At 46.8% G+C, this 19,625-nt stretch overlaps 3 protein-coding genes across 3 annotated transcripts in view; 2 read left to right on the forward strand and 1 right to left on the reverse strand.

Moving 5' to 3' along the window:
- Window positions 1–8,368, forward strand: part of hgd (homogentisate 1,2-dioxygenase) — an 83,673-nt gene extending 75,305 nt beyond the window's left edge. Inside the window, exons 2-14 of the mRNA XM_060044794.1 lie at window positions 506–579; window positions 735–823; window positions 2,481–2,586; window positions 3,093–3,152; window positions 3,384–3,475; window positions 3,650–3,684; window positions 3,829–3,908; window positions 4,030–4,129; window positions 4,460–4,584; window positions 6,649–6,753; window positions 7,187–7,313; window positions 7,840–8,021; window positions 8,121–8,368. Coding sequence (XP_059900777.1) covers window positions 506–579; window positions 735–823; window positions 2,481–2,586; window positions 3,093–3,152; window positions 3,384–3,475; window positions 3,650–3,684; window positions 3,829–3,908; window positions 4,030–4,129; window positions 4,460–4,584; window positions 6,649–6,753; window positions 7,187–7,313; window positions 7,840–8,021; window positions 8,121–8,264 — 1,319 coding nt within the window. The 3' untranslated portion in view covers window positions 8,265–8,368. The remainder of the gene's footprint in view (window positions 1–505; window positions 580–734; window positions 824–2,480; window positions 2,587–3,092; window positions 3,153–3,383; window positions 3,476–3,649; window positions 3,685–3,828; window positions 3,909–4,029; window positions 4,130–4,459; window positions 4,585–6,648; window positions 6,754–7,186; window positions 7,314–7,839; window positions 8,022–8,120) is intronic.
- Window positions 8,369–14,153: 5,785 nt separating this feature from the next.
- On the reverse strand, window positions 14,154–16,279 carry ndufb4 (NADH:ubiquinone oxidoreductase subunit B4). The gene is made up of 3 exons (XM_060045070.1): window positions 16,074–16,279; window positions 15,373–15,516; window positions 14,154–14,287 (listed from the first exon to the last, which is right to left on the reverse strand). Exons 1-3 carry the CDS (start codon window positions 16,248–16,250, stop codon window positions 14,225–14,227), a joined length of 384 nt encoding a protein of 127 aa, XP_059901053.1. The 5' UTR covers window positions 16,251–16,279; the 3' UTR covers window positions 14,154–14,224.
- Window positions 16,280–16,378: 99 nt separating this feature from the next.
- On the forward strand, window positions 16,379–19,588 carry LOC132452437 (sperm-associated antigen 16 protein). Its single transcript, XM_060045069.1, has 3 exons — window positions 16,379–17,368; window positions 17,461–17,796; window positions 18,933–19,588. The coding sequence occupies exons 1-3, from the start codon at window positions 16,379–16,381 to the stop codon at window positions 19,500–19,502; spliced, it is 1,896 nt and encodes a 631-aa protein (XP_059901052.1). The 3' UTR covers window positions 19,503–19,588.
- The last annotated feature ends 37 nt before the right edge of the window (window positions 19,589–19,625 follow it).

Below are 19,625 nucleotides of genomic sequence, written 5' to 3' on the forward strand. Positions count from 1 at the left end.
TTTAGTCACAAACTATCGGTCTGCTACAAAGCGTGGTCAACTTCAGCCACAGTGCAGCAACCGAGGATTTAATATCAATTCACATTGTCATTTGTGTAACGTTGCCGCTTTCATTTACACCACTGTAGTCACATTTTAATAAAATTAATGTCAAACCGTGATGGGACATTAAAACAATGAAAACTAGGAAGAAGATTTGAACACAGAATAATGGTAATTTAAGAGAACTGTCTCGTGCACGCGCACATATGGAAATCATGCCCGCGCGCTTCAAAAGCAGCAACAATGACTCAGCGGCTTTCCGTAGTGTCTGCAGCCGACTCACCGTACATTGTCCTCAGACAAAGAAAGGCACATGTATAACTCAGTAAGCTATACCACCCTAACAGACAAACCGGAATCAAAATTAACTGGTGTATAGGCCGACATATTTTATGTTGAAAAATATCTGCTTCTATTTTTAAAGTATTGCTAGGCTCAGTTAAATGTTGTCTTGATGCTTCTCAGTACCTGAGTGGTTTTGGGAACGAATTCTCCTCTGAAGACCCACGGTGTCCAGGAGCATTACCTGAAGGCCAGGTACACACACACACACACACACACACACACACACACACACACACACACACACACACACACACACACACACACACACACACACACACACACACACACACACACAGATGCATACCCCCCCCCCCCCCAGACGATTGACCCATGGTTCTGTCCCACAGAACAACCCTCAGGTGTGCCCGTACGGACTCTACGCTGAGCAGCTCTCTGGCTCCGCCTTCACCTGCCCACGACCAGCCAATAAGAGAAGGTATAGCTGTCCGTCGCTGCCGGTCGGTGACCAGTCACACTGGTCAAATAACGACACATTGAGACCAAATTGAATGATCGGCCAATTCTTTGTAATCCTTTGTTGCTTTGCGCCTGGTGCCTCATTCTATCAGTGGAGGTACAGACGAGTCTCCACATTAGTCCTTCTGGCCGTCAGTCGACATAGCCTCAGCTAGCTCGCCGTCCTCTGCTGCTGAAGCCAGCTTCCAGACACTAGTGAGTGAGGTGACTTCAGCCTCCAGACACTAGTGAGTGAGGTGACTTCAGCCTCCAGACACTAGTGAGTGAGGTGACTTCAGCCTTCAGACACTAGTGAGTGAGGTGACTTCAGCCTTCAGACACTAGTGAGTGAGGTCACTTCAGCCTCCAGACACTAGTGAGTGAGGTCACTTCAGCTTCAGCCTTCAGACACTAGTGAGTGAGGTCACTTCAGCCTCCAGACACTAGTGAGTGAGGTGACTTCAGCCTTCAGACACTAGTGAGTGAGGTCACTTCAGCCTTCAGACACTAGTGAGTGAGGTGACTTCAGCCTTCAGACACTAGTGAGTGAGGTCACTTCAGCCTCCAGACACTAGTGAGTGAGGTGACTTCAGCCTTCAGACACTAGTGAGTGAGGTGACTTCAGCCTCCAGACACTAGTGAGTGAGGTGACTTCAGCCTTCAGACACTAGTGAGTGAGGTGACTTCAGCCTCCAGACACTAGTGAGTGAGGTGACTTCAGCCTTCAGACACTAGTGAGTGAGGTGACTTCAGCCTCCAGACACTAGTGAGTGAGGTGACTTCAGCCTTCAGACACTAGTGAGTGAGGTGACTTCAGCCTCCAGACACTAGTGAGTGAGGTGACTTCAGCCTTCAGACACTAGTGAGTGAGGTGACTTCAGCCTCCAGACACTAGTGAGTGAGGTGACTTCAGCCTTCAGACACTAGTGAGTGAGGTGACTTCAGCCTCCAGACACTAGTGAGTGAGGTGACTTCAGCCTTCAGACACTAGTGACTGAGGTCACTTCAGCCTCCAGACACTAGTGAGTGAGGTGACCAGCTTCCAGACACTAGTGAGTGAGGTGACTTCAGCCTCCAGACACTAGTGAGTGAGGTGACTTCAGCCTTCAGACACTAGTGAGTGAGGTGACTTCAGCCTCCAGACACTAGTGAGTGAGGTGACTTCAGCCTTCAGACACTAGTGACTGAGGTCACTTCAGCCTCCAGACACTAGTGAGTGAGGTGACCAGCTCCCAGACACTAGTGAGTGAGGTCACTTCAGCCTTCAGACACTAGTGAGTGAGGTCACTTCAGCCTTCACGCGCACTGTAAACCAGGGCTCCCTGGCTCACACTATCTGAATCCCACTAATGGGAGCGGATACGACCTGAAGAGCACACGTCACACTCCTGGTTGTGTAAGCAGAGTGTTTCTGGTAATATGTGCAGATCGTTGGAGCGTACTCGTTGTAAGATGCATTCAGACGGATGAGTGTAATTTGATCATGAGCTCTGTTTTCATTCCAACAAAGTACTGGATTTGGGGGAAAGAAACCACGGGGGAACTGTGGCTTTCTAAAATGTAACATTTAAAAACAAATAGTCGCAGCTATGGTTTTCATTTCATCTGCTCAATGATCTGTTGGCTCCTTGGTTCAGCTGGCTGTACCGCATCCTCCCCTCTGTCAAACACAAGCCCTTCAGCCCCGCCCCCTGCGGCCACCTGACGGACACCTGGGACCAGGTGAAGCCCGACCCCAACCAGGTACAGACTCACAGACGGGCAGAAAGAGACAGGCACGCATGTAATGAACGACAGTCAGAGTTATAAGGCTGGGATGAAGTGGAGCCCGACACAAACCAGGTACAGACACAAAGGGAAGCAGACAGACAGGCAGACAGACGGACGCACAGGTAGATATGCAGACACACAGATAGATACTGATTGATAGAGCGATAGAGAAACAGGCAGGCAGACAGTAAGGCAGACAGACAGTCAGGCAGACTTTTGGACGTCTGACCTGGTAGCAAGTAGACACGCAGAAAGATTGACACCGATTGATGGACAGAGAGACAGACAAGCAGGCAGACAGACCGATGTGCAGACACTAACAGATACAAACAGACAGACAAGCAGGTCTGCAGACAGATATGCCAATATACAGACATGCAGACGGACAGCAAGTTGAGATTTGCACATACGTAAACACAAAAGTATGTCTCCGGAAGCGTTCCAGAAACAACCTCTCTGCTCGTTGTCTTCTCTCCCAGATGAGATGGCTGCCGTTCACCATCCCCGCGTCCTCGGAGACCCAAGTGGACTTTGTGGCAGTAAGTCTTACCCAAGAGTTGAGTGTGGTTCAAACTACTGTGTGTGTTTCTGAGTGTTGTTCTGAGCGTGTCGGGTCTCTTTGTGTTCTGCGTGTTGTTCTGAGCGTGTCGGGACTCCTTGTTTGGACTCCTTGTGTTCTGCGTGTTGTTCTGAGCGTGTCGGGACTCCTTGTGTTCTGCGCGTTGTTCTGAGCATGTCGGGACTCCTTGTTTGGACTCCTTGTGTTCCAGGGACTCCACACCCTCTGTGGCGCTGGAGACACCCGAACCCGCAGCGGGATCGCCATCCATGTGTACACCTGCAACACCTCAATGGTGGACAGGTGTGTGTGTGTGTGTGTGTGTGTGTGTGTGTGTGTGTGTGTGTGTGTGTGTGTGTGTGTGTGTGTGTGTGTGTGTGTGTGTGTGTGTGTGTGTGTGTGTGTGTGTGTGTGTGTGTGTCTTTTTTGTCAGAATATGGGCTATTTTATTTATCTTATATATTATACTTTTTTCAGGTGTTTCAACAATTCTGATGGAGACTTTCTTATCGGTGAGTCTTAGGCCATTGAATAATAATGAGTTTTTCAAGCCAATAATATTTCACTAATACCGTTTTCTCTCTCCCCCCCCCTCTCTCTCTCCCCCCCTCTCTCCCCCCCCTCTCTCTCCCCCCCCCTCTCTCCCCCCCCCCCAGTACCCCAGCAGGGGGAGCTCCTGATTACAACAGAGTTTGGGAAGATGTTGGTGGAGCCCAATGAGATCTGCGTAATCCAGGTGAAGATCATTCACATGACCCCCCCCCCCTTTCATGTTTACTTATGAACACATGAACGCGCCTGCAGGTTCCTGCAGTCTGACGGAGCGTGCGGTCTGCCTCTGCCCCTTGTGTCTGCAGGCAGGGATGCGCTTCAGCGTGGACGTGTCTGGGCCCAGCAGAGGCTACGTGCTGGAGGTCTACGGGGCTCATTTTGAACTGCCCGACCTGGGACCCATCGGTGAGCGTGGGCTTCTTTTATGCATTCATGTACGGGTTTGCAGAACAAAGACATGGCGTTGCCTAAAATGCAGCATAAAATTGAAAGTCAACTTTCAATGTTTATTTGCTGACGTTGAACAAAACAAATACCCCCTCCTATTGTCAGATATGATTATTGTTGTGTATTATGGATCACATTCATTTGCAATTTGAAATTAGGACAGCATGTATGAGATCACATCGAAGCTATTTCATATCTAATGCAGTGGTACGGTCAATCTACTAGGAATCACGCCGTTTCACGCCCCATTCATAAAGTCCTATTCTGATGTGTGTGTGTCACTCCCAGGAGCCAATGGGCTCGCCAACCCCAGGGACTTCCTGTGCCCGGCGGCGTGGTACGAGGACAGGGAGGTGTCCACCGGCTACACCGTCATCAACAAGTACCAGGGGGCGCTCTTCACCAGCCAGCAGGTGTGTGTGTGTGTGTGTGTGTGTGTGTGTGTGTGTGTGTGTGTGCGGTTATACCTGAGTGTATGGCCCCCATGACAGCGCAGCAGGTCGAGGGTCGCGGGCGTATCGCATACGTAGCGTATCGCATCGAGGTCCGCGCTCGTTAGCGGTGAGCTTCTCCCGCCACCCCCCCACCTGATGGTTTATTGTGGAATCATCTGCTCTCCGTTCAGCAGCTTCACGCCTCGCCTCCCCAGTGAATCTTAATCACTTGTAATTAGTTAACGCGTTCTAGAGTTAGAGACAGGGCGCTTCGCTTTGTGTAGTGAGGGCGGGGGGAGGCAAACGCTTTCTCCAGTTAAGCATTAATTTCAGCATATTCCACTTACCGAATGGTTTTTCCTTGTGAAATCTCCTGTCGGGCGCGTAATTGGGCACAACTCGTAATGTATGACGGGCGTTTTGTTTTTGTTTTGGTATTTTGTTCAGGAATGGGGGAGATGTGTGTGCGTGTGCTCTGGGGGAGGTAGTTAATGGTGGAATGTGGAGCTATGCCGGCCAATGGGTTGCTATGCTTAGACCAAATGCTTTATGATGGGGTGGTTTGGAGTAGACTGTAGGCTGTTAGTCTCCAGCAAACCCACTTCCTTACCGTTCTCCATCATCCCATCTCTCTCTCTCCATCCATTTCTTCTTCTTTTTGATGTTCTGACTGGGGTCTGAGGTTTACGTTGAACGCTTTGGAGGGGTGGAAGTGGGTGAAGTAGCCCCCCCCCCCGGCCCCCAGGAAGATGCTGCTGCAGCCATCTTGTCCTGCTGTTTGGTTCCCCCCCCGCAGCGTCTCGAAAATTGCCTCAAATTAACTTATTATTTGCTTGGCTGGGCCTGTGTGTGTGTGTGTGTGTGTGTGTGTGTGTGTGTGTGTGTGTGTGTGTGTGTGTGTGTGTGTGTGTGTGTGTGTGTGTGTGTGTGTGTGTGTGTGTGTGTGTGTGTGTGTGTGTGTGTGTGTGTGCCTCCTTCCCCACCCCCTTTTTAATCAAGTCTGGTGAAGTTATCATGACTATAATGACTGTATGACTCATTGTGTAGTGGTCCCTCACAATATACCAGGGGTTCTGGGGGTTTGGGGGTTCCATATTGGTTGAATAGTGTGTGTGTTGTGGGTTCCATATTGGTTGAATAGTGTGTGTTGTGTGTCATATTGGTTGAATAATGTGTGTTGTGAGTTCCATATTGGTTGAATAGTAGGTGTGTAGAGTGAATTTTCCTGTTTTTGTTGCAAGCAATGTGTGTGTGTCTTTCTCTCTCTCTCTCTCGTGTGTGTGTGTGTGTGTTTTTCTCTCTCTCTCTCTCTCGTGTGCGTCTATGTGTGTGTGTCTTTCTCTCTCTCGTGTGTGTGTGTGTGTCTTTCTCTCTCTGTTTTGTGCACCTGTATGTGTGTATGTCTTTCTCTCTCTCTCTGGTGTGTGTGTGTGTCTTTCTCTCTCTGTCGTGTGCGTCTGTGTGTTTGTCTTTCTCTCTCTGTCGTGTGCGTCTGTGTGTGTGTCTTTCTCTCTCTTTCGTGTGCGTCTGTGTGTGGGGTACAGGGGTCACGCTGAAGTCAGCTTGAGTCGTAATGAACTATATTGATTTTAGAGCTGCCATTGAACAGCTCTTTCTCTGTGACATTATCAGAACAGAGAAACTATATAAAATTGCCGCGTTTTTTAACAATCAAGATAGAAAAATAAAAAATCAACTACACACTGTAACTGCTGCCGCCGTGGCGGTTATGTTCGTCGCAAAACACTCAAAGTTTGGGAAAGTTTGATTGTGGGGCCAATTACAACATAATATCTGCAAGCCTTGTCACACAAAGAAGGAACGGGAATGAAAGAGGAGGGAGAATAAAAGAAAACGTAGCCCGTTTCAAATCATTACCACCCCCATTTTTTTTGTGTCATGAAGCACTCTGTGTGAAAATGTAAGTTAACAAAGACATTATTCAATGTTTCTTTATTCCCCTGGGGACTGAAGAAAAACGAAATCCTCAGGTCCTATTGTTTGTTGCTTAGACAAGTCTGTTTTTTCTCTGGTTCTCCCAAGGACTATTCTCCATTCAACGTGGTCGGCTGGCACGGCAACTACACGCCGTACAAGTACCACCTGGAGAACTTCATGGTCGTCAACAGTGTGGCGTTCGACCACGCCGTGAGTTGTCTATCTTTGACCTCTTTTTGCTACTTTGGTCCAAAGTGTCTTGCAGGTAATTCTGAATGCATGGTATTACAGAGCAGGCAGAAAGTGGATATTGGGGTTCGAACACGCAACCTTTGGTCAAACATTCTAACCTTTTGTCGAGACTTTGTGAAAACACAGACACACACACACACACACACACACACACACACACACACACACACACACACACACACACACACACACACACACACACACACACACACACAGTTAACATCCACTCTCTTTAAACGATCATCGGAGGTTAAAATAGCCCGATGAGAAAGCCTTTGTGAAATATCTTAAATCAGGCAGAAATTACACAGTTTGACCTCTTAGTATTTCCAATTGACCTGGAGATAAATGGATGAGATGATGCTGTCTGGTATCTCCATCTCCTCCACAGGACCCCTCCATCTTCACCGTGCTCACCGCCAGGTCCACGCGGCCGGGTGTCGCCATCGCCGACTTTGTTATCTTCCCGCCACGCTGGGGTGTGGCCGACCGGACCTTCCGCCCGCCATACTACCACCGTAGGTTCATCGACCTTTAACCTCCATGTTCACCTTCCTTCCGCCATACTACCACCGTAGGTTCATCGACCTTTAACCTCCATGTTCACCTTCCTTCCGCCATACTACCACCGTAGGTTCATCGACCTTTAACCTCCATGTTCACCTTCCTTCCGCCATACTACCACCGTAGGTTCATCGACCTTTAACCTCGATGAAATTTAGGATGTTGAAAATATATTTATATGAAGAAGTTAATTTGTTGACATGAAAGGATTTAAGGAGTTTTCCACTGATTAGGTTGGGATAAATATTTGCATGACACCCCAGTGCCTTTTCGAAGAAACAACAATTACAGCCCTGCTAATGAGGGCAGTTTTGTTATCACCCTGAAAACACCTTGTATAAGTATTAATACGACAGAGCCGCCATCACAGTATTTTACCATCGAACTTCATGGCCATCTAGCGGAGTAAGAAAGCCAAACCATTGCTTGCGTTAGACGGTTTGTGTCGCGCGGTTACAGCTCCCCCTGTCGCAACTGTAGGGAACTGCATGAGTGAATTCATGGGGCTGATCAAAGGCCACTACGAGGCCAAAGCAGAGGGTTTCCAACCGGGAGGAGGCAGTCTGCACAGCATTATGACCCCGCACGGCCCCGACACAGACTGCTTCGAGAAGAACACCACCTCCACTCTCGAACCAGAGAGGGTGGCTGAGGGAACCATGGTAAGAAAGATAATCGTTTATCGAAACAGACATTGCCGTTTAGGCGTGCTTCTAGGAGTAAATGGTCCTCCAATGCCTCCCCTTTTGTGCCCCTTCTAGGCCTTCATGTTTGAGTCGTCCTTCAGCATGGCTGTGACCAAATGGGGCCTGGAAACCTGCCAGAGACTGGACAAGAGCTACTCCCAGTGCTGGGAGAACCTTCGCAGTCACTTCAACCCCAATTGGAGACCCAGTAAGCAGTAGAGGCCATGGATGAATATACAGAGCTTGTCTATAACATAGCACACTTTGCCTATTTGGTAAGGCGACATACATGATTGACAATTACATATGTTAAGTTTATAGTTTATATAAACTTTATATTAAGTTTATATAAACATATGACTCTATAAAGTTATACGATACAAATTATATCCTTTGTACTTTAATTTGACCCAGCATCATATTGTGCAAAATGATACAATTAATGTTTGATAATTAATGTACCCTTAATCCTTAATTATGTTTAGGAAAATAAAAAATATATTTTAGAGCTTGAGTGGATGGTAGGTTACTTTTTTTCATTATTGTAAGATCGGCTTGATACATTTTATCCACAACAAATGAATTAAATTAATCAACCTGCTCTTAAGCACAATTTCGAAGACATAACAAAATGTTAATGTCTATCAATTAGGAATTTGCTTCACTAAAATTAAAATATCGTCCCCAAAAATGTTTCTCTGCCATTTCCTTCCACCAAACAAACTATACCACAAACATAGATGTCAAATACATTACATGTATAAATGAGTTTATAAAGTTTATACAAAATTTGCGTGCATACGTAACACGTGCATTTCCCTATCTCACTGTCACAATAGGTAGTTACTTTCTTTGTCTGAAAACAATATTTAATCTACCAATCACTTATCATCCTATCCTACAATACAACATCGTTAAAATCTGAAATGCTAAAATGTATAATGGTTGTAATTCAAAGTAATCACATCAAAACCCTTTGTTACTGGGTGACACTTGTGTGGTTAAAGCACACATTGTCCCAAAAAGCACATCAATTGGCCAGCTTGGTAATCCATCTTCTAGCAAACTCATGGACGTCCAAATGTCCGAAACAATTTTACTGTTTGCACGCAAAGATTCCCACCATGAGTATAATACAGGTATCACCAGTGGTAAGTAAAGCGGATCAAACAGAAGAGCCACCATCAACAGAGCTTAGACTCCTGGGGCCGTATTCACAAAGGATCTTAGGGCTAAAAGTAGGTCCTAACTGGCGAATTTAGGAGTAACTCCTAAAAATAATGGGCGTGTCACTCTTAAATTTAGGACTCCTAACTTTTTTCACTAAGAGCAATTCACAAAGTATTTTAGGCCTAAAAGTAGCACCTAAGTCTAGTAGAGCTTAAAAGTCCTCAAGAGGACTCCTAACTCAGTAAGACCTATTCACAAAGAATCGTAAAATGCCTGCGAGACGAAATGTTAGATTATTCAACTTGTTGTGGAGTTAATGCGCGATGCAATAACATCCCCGACTAACTGGAATAATCCGATAAATTCCGAAATAAAATGTTTGGCCACACTACGTTATTTAGCAACAGGGGAAATGCAACTTTGCAATGCCGACGATTTAAAATGATCGCAACCATCAGTCAGCCGTGCCATAAACTTTCCTTTGGACATTCAACAATTACACAGGATCAAAGCCAACTTCATGGCAATTGCAGGTATGCCCGGTGTGGTCGGTGCTATTGACGGGACGCACATAAAAATAATTGCGCCATCAAAAGACGAGGACGTGTTCGTCAATAGGAAGAAAGTGCATTCCATCAACACGCAGGTTGTTTTTGATGCAAATTTTAACATAGCCTACTGGATGTTGTTGCAAAGTGGTCTGGATTTTCAGCTACCCATGATTCGCGCATTTTAATGGTGAGCGGTCTGAGGCAGCTTTTTGAGATGTACCAGTTGGGTGTCACTTGCTGGGAGACAGTGACTATCTATGCAAGACGTGGCTCTAGACACCCTACCTCAATCCACAACCGGGAGCACAGTGTAATTCCGGCGCAAATTGAACCCAGGATCTTTGTTTTGGCATTAAAACCCATCAAATAAGCCTCCCAGATACCTTTTTCATTGAAAATCGAGTATTATAGTTTGCCGGGCGGCGAGTTTATTTTTTGCAGGGTGGTAGCGGGAAGCTCGTGAATATTCATGAGGGAACTCATCCCTCATTGGCTGGGACTTGGCTCGCTGGGACTTTGTCAGAGGGCTTGTGAAAACAGAGGGCTTGTGAAAATCACGAACGCAAATAAATGAAACGTTGTTATAAATCAACACAAATCATTGTATCAATAGTGTGACACATGTTATACAGTAGTTGTTTTTAGACGAGTTAGCATTACGAGCTAACGTTTGTTTTGGCACTTACAGAAAGGTAGCTATAGAGTTGCCGTGTAGGAGGTGGATTGATAGGTGAAAATCAATATTAAAATTCATTTAGCCCTACGCGAAAATATTCTATGGATAGGCCTACCGATTTTATGGCCCTTCTTTCTATGATGTAATTGGTTGTGGGGTGTGGCAGAACCACTATAAACAAATATCAGAAATCATACGGTTTGTTCTTATCCATCTACACCTAACCTCCAGCAGCTCCATCTCCTCAAAGTTGACATGGGTCTGGCAAATGTTGCAAGCTTTAATAAATCCTGCCATTATGCTCACTACTTCTAGAAACAGAACAGAATGGAATCTTAATGGAAATATCAAGACATGGATGGACAACAATTAGAAAAAAACAACTTGGAAACAATCACCAGCTGCCGAAAGCACTGCGATGCGCTATACATAACGTTATAAAATATAATAAATAAAAAAATGATTTACTACAGTAGCCCATTGTGACACATAACAGTTTCACAGGGGCTTTTAGACGAGTGAGCTAACGTTTGTACTTACAGAAAGGTAGCTATAGAGTTGCCGTATAGTAGGTGGGTATCATGTGTCACATTATTGCTAAAATGATTCGTGTTAATTTATAACAACGTTTAATTCATTTGCCGATGCGCTATACGTTATAAAATATAATAAATACAAAAAGGATTTACTACAGTAGCCCCCGTGACACATAACAGTTTCACAGGGGCTTTTAGACGAGTGAGCTAACGTTTGTACTTACAGAAAGGTAGCTATAGAGTTGCCGTGTAGTAGGTGGGTATCATGTGTCACATTATTCGTGTTGATTTATAACAACGTTTAATTCATTTGCGTTCGTGATTTTCACACAAGCCCTCTGACAAAGTTCCAGCGAGCCAAGTCCCAGCCAACAAGTCCCAGCCAATCAGGGATCAGTTCCCTCATGAATATTCACGAGCTTCCCGCTACCACCCTGCAAAAAAAAATGTCGCTGCCGGGCGCAATGTTTGGCGTCCATGTTGTTGACTTGGGGCATAGTGTTTCGCTTCTAAATCCGCATTTTTGAACCACTAAATAGCACCAAACCTCTGCAGTAGCATGACTAGGGTCCCTACACATAAAACGAAGCACAAACAACTTAGTTTGCAAACCCGGAGTTTATTTAAAAAGACAGTTTAACAAGCATTACCGGGAGGTCCGTGTTTACAGGAAGTCCACACAAGTCGATTGCCGAATGCGCCGGAGTTCAGTTCAAGGAGGAAAGTGTTGACACGTAAATTAAAAGGAATTGCAAAATTATGTAAGTTACAGTTACAAAATAATTGTTCGCTACAATCAAGCATGGCACGTTGTTGACGGAAGACGCACTGCACACGTGATTGACGCATAGAGTGAAGGACAGCTCAAGCACCGGAGAAGACGACCCATCCACAGCTTGAAGTCAAGAGAGAGATGGTTCGTGTTTGCGTCAAGAAACAAAGTTATAAGCCCTAACTTCATTCGAGGAAGTGAAAGATGATCTTGTGAGTTGTCCAGGTAGGTTAACCTCGATTTATTGTGCATAAGGATTTGTGGTGGGAATTTACGGACCACGTCAATCGTTTTCTGCGTCAACCGGGTAGAATAAAGTCATCAGAACGTTTAACAATTGCGGTCATATTTGTGTAAAAAAGGTACAAGACCATACAACAAACAATTAAACAAACGTTGCAAGGAGAAGTCCATTGCATTGGCTAAAGCCAGGAATTCATATTGCCAAGACAGCATTGCCCCCCAATACTACCTTACCATTTGGTTAATACAATGGTAATCTATCAGTGGAAGCTGATAATGGACTTCTCCTTGCAACGTTTGTTTTATTGTTTGTTGTATGGTCTTGTACCGTTTTTACACAAATATGACCGCAATTGTTAAACGTTCTGATGACTTTATTCTACCCGGTTGACGCAGAAAACGATTGACGTGGTCCGTAAATTCCCACCACAAATCCTTATACACAATAAATCGAGGTTAACCTACCTGGACAACTCACAAGATCATCTTTCACTTCCTCGAATGAAGTTAGGGCTTATAACTTTGTTTCTTGACGCAAACACGAACCATCTCTCTCTTGACTTCAAGCTGTGGATGGGTCGTCTTCTCCGGTGCTTGAGCTGTCCTTCACTCTATGCGTCAATCACGTGTGCAGTGCGTCTTCCGTCAACAACGTGCCATGCTTGATTGTAGCGAACAATTATTTTGTAACTGTAACTTACATATGCAATTCCTTTAATTTACGTGTCAACACTTGCTATATATTATTTATAAATATATATTACATAAATTATAAATTCCAAAACTTTCCTCCTTGAACTGAACTCCGGCGCATTCGGCAATCGACTTGTGTGGACTTCCTGTAAACACGGACTTCCCGGTAATGCTTGTTAAACTGTCTTTTTAAATAAACTCCGGGTTTGCAAACTAAGTTGTTTGTGCTTCGTTTTATGTGTTGGGACCCTAGTCATGCTACTGCAGAGGTTTGGTGCTATTTAGTGGTTCAAAAATGCGGATTTAGAAGCGAAACACTATGCCCCAAGTCAACAACATTGCGCCAAACATTGCGCCTGTCAAACTATAATACTCGATTTTCAATGAAAAAGGTATCTGGGAGGCTTATTTGATGGGTTTTAATGCCAAAACAAAGATCCTGGGTTCAATTTGCGCCGGAATTACACTTTAAAGTATAACATGCAAGTGATTACGCAGATTACGCTTAGTCCTATGCGTAAAACACATCGTATTGGCTCTTTGACGCCTTTTATTTCTTGAATCCATATTTATTATTGTTTACTGATTTCTTCCATACATGCTAGAGCACACAAACATACACGAAATGTTGTGGAGAGAGGAATTGGGCAGATGAAACGTCGGTTTCATGTCCTCCACGGCGAAATACGCCTCACCCCAGAGAGGGCAAGCACAGTAGGTCACTGTATGTGCCATTCTACACAACCTCTGCAAGCGGAGCAACATCCCACAGCCAGATGATGATGAGTGGACAGGCATTTAGGGATCACTTTGAAAACACATAGGTAAACACCTTGGCACAAATCAGTCAACACTTGGGTAGTTCATAACATTTATTTTCTTTTAAATTTTACGTATTTCTCTCTCTTGAACGTGCAGGCTACAACGTCATTATCGTGTCTGCACAAAATTGTCATCATGCGTGTATTCTGCTAACTGCACTATAACTACTTAATAGGAATTCATTTCTAGCCTAGGCTATTTCCTTGTTTTTCGGTGATTCAGTGGGCTCGTCTGAACAACCAATCACCGAACTGACCGCCTCTAAACTCGTGCACGAGAATTGACGTAATCCATAGCAACGGCGCGTCACTCTTAGTTCACTCTGTGATTTATCCTTAGTAAGAGTAGGTCTCAGCGGCTTTGTGAATAACTTTTAAGAAAAAACACGTAAAATGTTTTAGCGCGAGTTAGGAGCACTCCTAGCGGTAAGATAAAATGCTTTGTGAATACGGCCCCTGATCATTGAGGTAATGGTGAAACATTGTGTTGAATGTTTCTAGTGTGGTGGCAGGTGGGTGAATAGCATGGAGCACATGCCTGTAGCGATGTTGCACTGATGAACAAAGCCACCTTGCAGCTGATGGTGATATGTTTTCATAATGTTGTGTGGTCTTCCACCCACTGCCATTCATAAATAGTCAAAAAGCGTTTTAAATGGGGGGTTTTATTAGGGCATTAATATTACACAATGACAGTATCTATAGAACATCTATCGCTTAATACGACAACTTATATTTGCGTTCCAAGGTCCCAGCCTTGATCTGTTCCTCTCTACGATCCTGGAAGAAAAAAGAAAATAACAGATGGGGGATGGGTTAGCGCGGTTGCCTTGGAAACAAATCGTATCACCTACACCCTTCTAGCCACACGTTTTCTCAACATCATGTTTTATGAATGAGGTGCTTTTCCACACACCCCTTCCCTTTTGAGAGGAAGCTGAATATGGCTGGTCCACTGACAATTGCACAAAAGGTTTCGCTTACATTTGCAAGGGAAAAAATTGAGTGAATCTCAACCCAGGGCTGTGAATAACAATTGGGTGGATGGTTATGCAAGCAGAATGAGGGAAAGGATACATTCATCTACATGAAAGTATTCAAAGCCATCCCTATTATCTGAAATAATTGTAATAACCAAATGCCGGCATTTAAAAGTGGTATTTATGGTGTCAAGATTACCAATTAGGACAGGATTCTTCTACGATATATTTACACATATTCATTCATATTTTTATAATATATCCCAAATGACCATCCTATTTATTGGTGTGTTTACATGAGCACAGCCATTGGTCATGGCAGTGCTAAGAGAGGTCAAATAACCATTTTACCAGTCATCAGCACACCCACAAACCTGCACACATCCAATTGAATCTGTGTGAGTTTAACCGATTTGGGCTGAAGAAAATTCTAAAGAAAAAAATTAGAATTTCCCAATAAGGCATATCATCTAAAAATAGCCATTGAGACATTTTTCCAAAGCATACATACGTTTTGTAATGACTGATGAAAGATGTTTAGGTTGTGCAGTGCAGTCTACAAACAAAACAAAAAAATAAACTGGGAGCTTTCCCCACAGGTTATTGGTGAAACGGATCTCCTCTACAAACCTAAACAATAGGTGTAAGGCCATGAATATAAAAGTATTAAGCTTCTTTCTGATAACTCAATCAATTTGTCACGGACACTTCCAGCAGTTTGAATCAACAGTAATTGAAGTCATTATGAATTATTTCTGTGACCTCAGCGCCCACCATAACAGACCTGGGAACAACAAACATTACCATATCTGTGTTACATCAGCCCACATCTGACGCTTGGTCTGCAATGCATTGACAGTACGTAGTGCGTCTATACAAACGTACCCTGTCCGTCTTGAAGACGTAGTAGAGGATGAAGAGGGGAGCGACTCCAAACAAAGCACCCAGCAGAGACGTCTTCTTTGTGGCTTTGAAGTGGTTGTACGGGTTGGCTCGTGCATACACCCAGCGGTTCAGGGCAGGGTCTTCCTGTAGGGACAAATGATATCCTACTCGTCAATAGGGTTGTATGCATGTTTGCATCCATCTAATTTCCAATCCGTCCCTGACTTATCTAGCTTTTTTATATGAATGCGTCTAAGCAGAGCATTCTTGGTTAACTCCTGTGTGAAGAGTTCAGTTTACCTTAATTATGTACTTGTTGGAGTATTTTGACAGGCGATTCTAAATGTCTGCTTAAGGTTACGAGCACATACTGTAATGACAGAGTTGGCGTTACGTTCCAACAATCTGCATAAATAAGTATAGGCATTATGGGCACACATGACTCCCAAGTTGCACTTTGATTTCAACTTATGTATTGGTTGAAGCTAAGCTAACAGAGCCATCTCCGATGTGAGCTCGCTATCCGAAACGGAATCATCCAGCATCCAGAAAGCAACAGTGGTCATAGGTTTTGACTTGGAACGCCGTCTGTTTATTCGGCAAAGTTATCCTTTTTAAGTTTAGATTCGCTAGCTCACGTTAGCATCCAAGCGTTAGCCGAGCCCTTGAAGGGGGCTCTGACTTTGCAGCAGGTCACTCACGATCAGCTCCTTCCTGTGCGGGTTGTTGAGCTGCAGCTGGTATTGCCTCTTCAGGCCGGCCCGCAGGGCTGCCCTCTCCGCCTCGGCGCGTCGGTAGTCCGGCGACAGGTTGAAGTATTCATTCGGATCTAAGGTTTTTGGCCGAGTGGCCAAGGGCGCCTCTCGATAGTCCGCCATGATTGTTGTATACGAGACACAAACACAAAATCTCGCGAGGACTCCTTTGACAGGCGAGACATTTCCGGTTTCCATAGTAACTCCAAGCTCTCCTCGCCCATTTAGACCGATCTAGTTGCAACCTGGGAATGACTGCGGACTTAACAATGACAACTTCCAGAAAACAAAGCAGCATCCCAGGTTCATTTCACCTCAGGTTTACAGAGTTCATCCCGGCGGAGAGTGATGAGACATTCCAGTACGAAGAGGTTATTGAGGAGGACAGCAGTTTGCCGGAGGAGGAGGAGGACCTGGAGGCCACCGTACTGGCCGTCAAACAACGCTCAGATGTCATCCAACCAGCTGCCCCTCAACCAGCTAGAAATACAAATACAAGAGCCGGCGTGTGCCCTCCGCCAGAAGCATTGGAAGATTATCTACGCAACTTTCTCCTGAAGATGGGTATGACCAAGACGCTTGACTGTTTCCAGACTGAGTGGAACGAGATGTTGCAGAAGGGCCTGCTCAATACTGAGCTGGTTGGCGTGGTGGCAGATGTGTACATCCAGAACCACCGTCTGGATAGTGAGCTGACGAGCGTGCACAGGGAGAGGGACGAGTACAGGTCAATGGCCTCGGCCACCGCCGAGACGCTCACAGGCCTGCAGAAAGCCCGGGACTTCCACCGCATACACCACAAGCGGGTCCTTCAGGAGAAGAACAGACTGATCGAAGACATGAAGAAGCTGAAGGCTCAATGTGGCAGGTATGAGCCAGCGGTGAGGCAGATTAGTGAGCGGTACCAGAGCGTGTTCAGACAGAAGATGCTGGTGAGCTTGGAGAGGGACAAGGCGCTAGCGCAGGTGCAGCGCCTCCAAGCGACGCTCCATAACATGGAGCCATCCGAAGGGGGACAAAGCCTCAATCAGGACGCCAGGCAGGCCAGGTGTAAGACAAAAAACCCTTCTAAGAAAACACCCGAGCCATCCGGCTCCGTTAAACACGTCGCCGGGGATTCAAAGTTCCCCGTAGGCAGGGGTGGGAACAACTCGGCGCTGAGCATGAAGGGGCGGACCATGGACTCTGATGCTCCAAACAAGGCCAAAGCTGACGGTTTTCAGCTAAGAAGCACAATCAAGGTAAACTATATTTAACGGAGTAATGAGTGTGATTGTCTAACATTGTTTATTCAAAGACGCTTTGCATGACGCTTCATTCACTCTCCACACAGGCACACAGCCGTCCAATAAGCTGCCTCGCACACCACCCTTCCAAGTGCGCGGTGGCGTCCTCTAGCGACGACCGCATGTGGAAGCTGTGGGGGTTGCCAGCCGGAGACCTGGGGGCCAGCGGCGAGGGCCACACCGACTGGCTGTCGGGGGTTGGCTTCCACCCAGATGAGACCAAACTGGGGACCACCGGCGGGGACGGCAGCGTCCGTATCTGGGACCTGGGCAGGGGCCAGCTGGTGCTCAGCCTGAGGGGCCACTCCGCAGCAACCTGGCGCTGCTCCTTCCACTCCTGTGGGGACTTTGTGGCGTCCTGCTCGATGGACACGACCATCAAGGTCTCTCTTACACACACACACACACACACACACACACACACACACACACACACACACACACACACACACACACACACACACACACACACACACACACACACACACACACACACACACACACACACAGTCCAACAATACAGCCATTGACCATCATGAGTACACATGTTTAGTATATCTTTAATATTTGTTTGTCTCTCGCCATCATCGCAATGCTAATCCACTAGCAAACAGAGTTTGCTGCTAACAGACAGAGTTTGCTGCTAACACACAGAGCTAGTTGCTAACACACAGAGCTAGCTGCTGACTCAATGTGTTAGCTGCTGACTCAATGTGTTAGCTGCTGACTCAATGTGTTAGCTGCTGACTCAATGTGTTAGCTGCTAACACACGGTGTTAGCTGCTAACACACGGTGTTAGCTGCTAACACACGGTGGTAGCTGCTAACACACGGTGGTAGCTGCTAACACACGGTGGTAGCTGCTAACACACGGTGGTAGCTGCTAACACACGGTGGTAGCTGCTAACACACGGTGGTAGCTGCTACACACGGTGGTAGCTGCTAACACACGGTGGTAGCTGCTAACACACGGTGGTAGCTGCTAACACACGGTGGTAGCTGCTAACACACGGTGGTAGCTGCTACACACGGTGTTAGCTGCTAACACACGGTGGTAGCTGCTAACACACGGTGGTAGCAGCTAACACACGGTGGTAGCTGCTAACACACGGTGGTAGCAGCTAACACACGGTGGTAGCAGCTAACACACGGTGGTAGCAGCTAACACACGGTGGTAGCAGCTAACACACGGTGGTAGCAGCTAACACACGGTGGTAGCAGCTAACACACGGTGGTAGCAGCTAACACACGGTGGTAGCTGCTAACACACGGTGGTAGCTGCTAACACACGGTGGTAGCTGCTAACACACGGTGGTAGCTGCTAACACACGGTGGTAGCTGCTAACACACAATGTTAGCAGCTAGCTGCTAACACACGGTGGTAGCTGCTAGTTAACGGTGGTAGCTGCTACACACAGCCCAGCGTTGTCCCCCCCTGCTACGCAGCGCGTTCGTGCTAGCAGGGGGGTTTGGCGCCGCCTCTCTAGAGCGCCTGCCTTACGGGTGGCGCCCCCTGCAGGTGTGGGACCTCCAGAGCGAGCGGTGCCGCTCCACCCTGCGCGGCCACCGCGGCTCCGTCAACAGCGTGGACTTCCTGGGCTCCAGCGGCCTGCTGTCGGCCTCCGCCGATAAGACCCTCCGCCTGTGGGACGCCCGGACCGCGCTGTGCTGCCAGACCGTCAGGGGCCACAGCAGCCCCCTCAATGCCGCCGCCGCCAGCCCCTGCTGCTCCTCCCCCCCCTCCTCCCCCTGCTCCCCCTGCTGCTCCTACCCCCCCTCCTCCTCCTGCTCCATCGCCTCCTGCGACTCCTCCGGCGTCGTCATGCTGTGGGACTTGCGGAACCTAGCGGCGCCCTCCGTCGTCGTGGAGACGGGGCCCAGGCCTAGCAACCAGGTGGCTTTTGACCCCTGGGGGAGGATGCTGGCGGTAGCGGGGGAGGACGGCTCGGCGCGGGTGGTCGATCTGTCCACCAATCAGGTGGCTGGGGTTCTTCACCATGACGACGCGGTGCAGAGCGTCACGTTTGACCCCACGGGGGCGTACCTGCTGTCAGGAGCCTCTGATGGGAAGATTTATGTCTGGTCCTGATGTCTCGCATGAGCAGAGCTTCAGACCGCTGAGTGTATGACATGTTGTCTTTGCCTGAGCGTTGCAATAAAACACATAGACCAAAAGAGGGCGGTGTTGTTCAGCATTGGTTGACTGTAGAGC

The sequence above is a fragment of the Gadus macrocephalus genome, chromosome 23, assembly GCF_031168955.1.
Source record: "Gadus macrocephalus chromosome 23, ASM3116895v1".
Lineage (NCBI taxonomy): Eukaryota > Metazoa > Chordata > Actinopteri > Gadiformes > Gadidae > Gadus > Gadus macrocephalus.

Excerpts from the sequence above, each read along its gene's own strand:
- ndufb4 (XM_060045070.1), bottom strand. The coding sequence starts at position 16,250 with ATGGCGGACTATCGAGAGGCGCCCTTGGCCACTCGGCCAAAAACCTTA. Across the intron at positions 15,517-16,073 it reads CGCACAGGAAGGAGCTGATC|GAAGACCCTGCCCTGAACCG; the intron begins GTGAGTGACCTG and ends TTGTCCCTACAG. Across the intron at positions 14,288-15,372 it reads ACGTCTTCAAGACGGACAGG|GATCGTAGAGAGGAACAGAT; the intron begins GTACGTTTGTAT and ends TTTTTCTTCCAG.
- LOC132452437 (XM_060045069.1), top strand. The coding sequence starts at position 16,379 with ATGACTGCGGACTTAACAATGACAACTTCCAGAAAACAAAGCAGCATC. Across the intron at positions 17,369-17,460 it reads AGCTAAGAAGCACAATCAAG|GCACACAGCCGTCCAATAAG; the intron begins GTAAACTATATT and ends CTCTCCACACAG. Across the intron at positions 17,797-18,932 it reads CGATGGACACGACCATCAAG|GTGTGGGACCTCCAGAGCGA; the intron begins GTCTCTCTTACA and ends CGCCCCCTGCAG.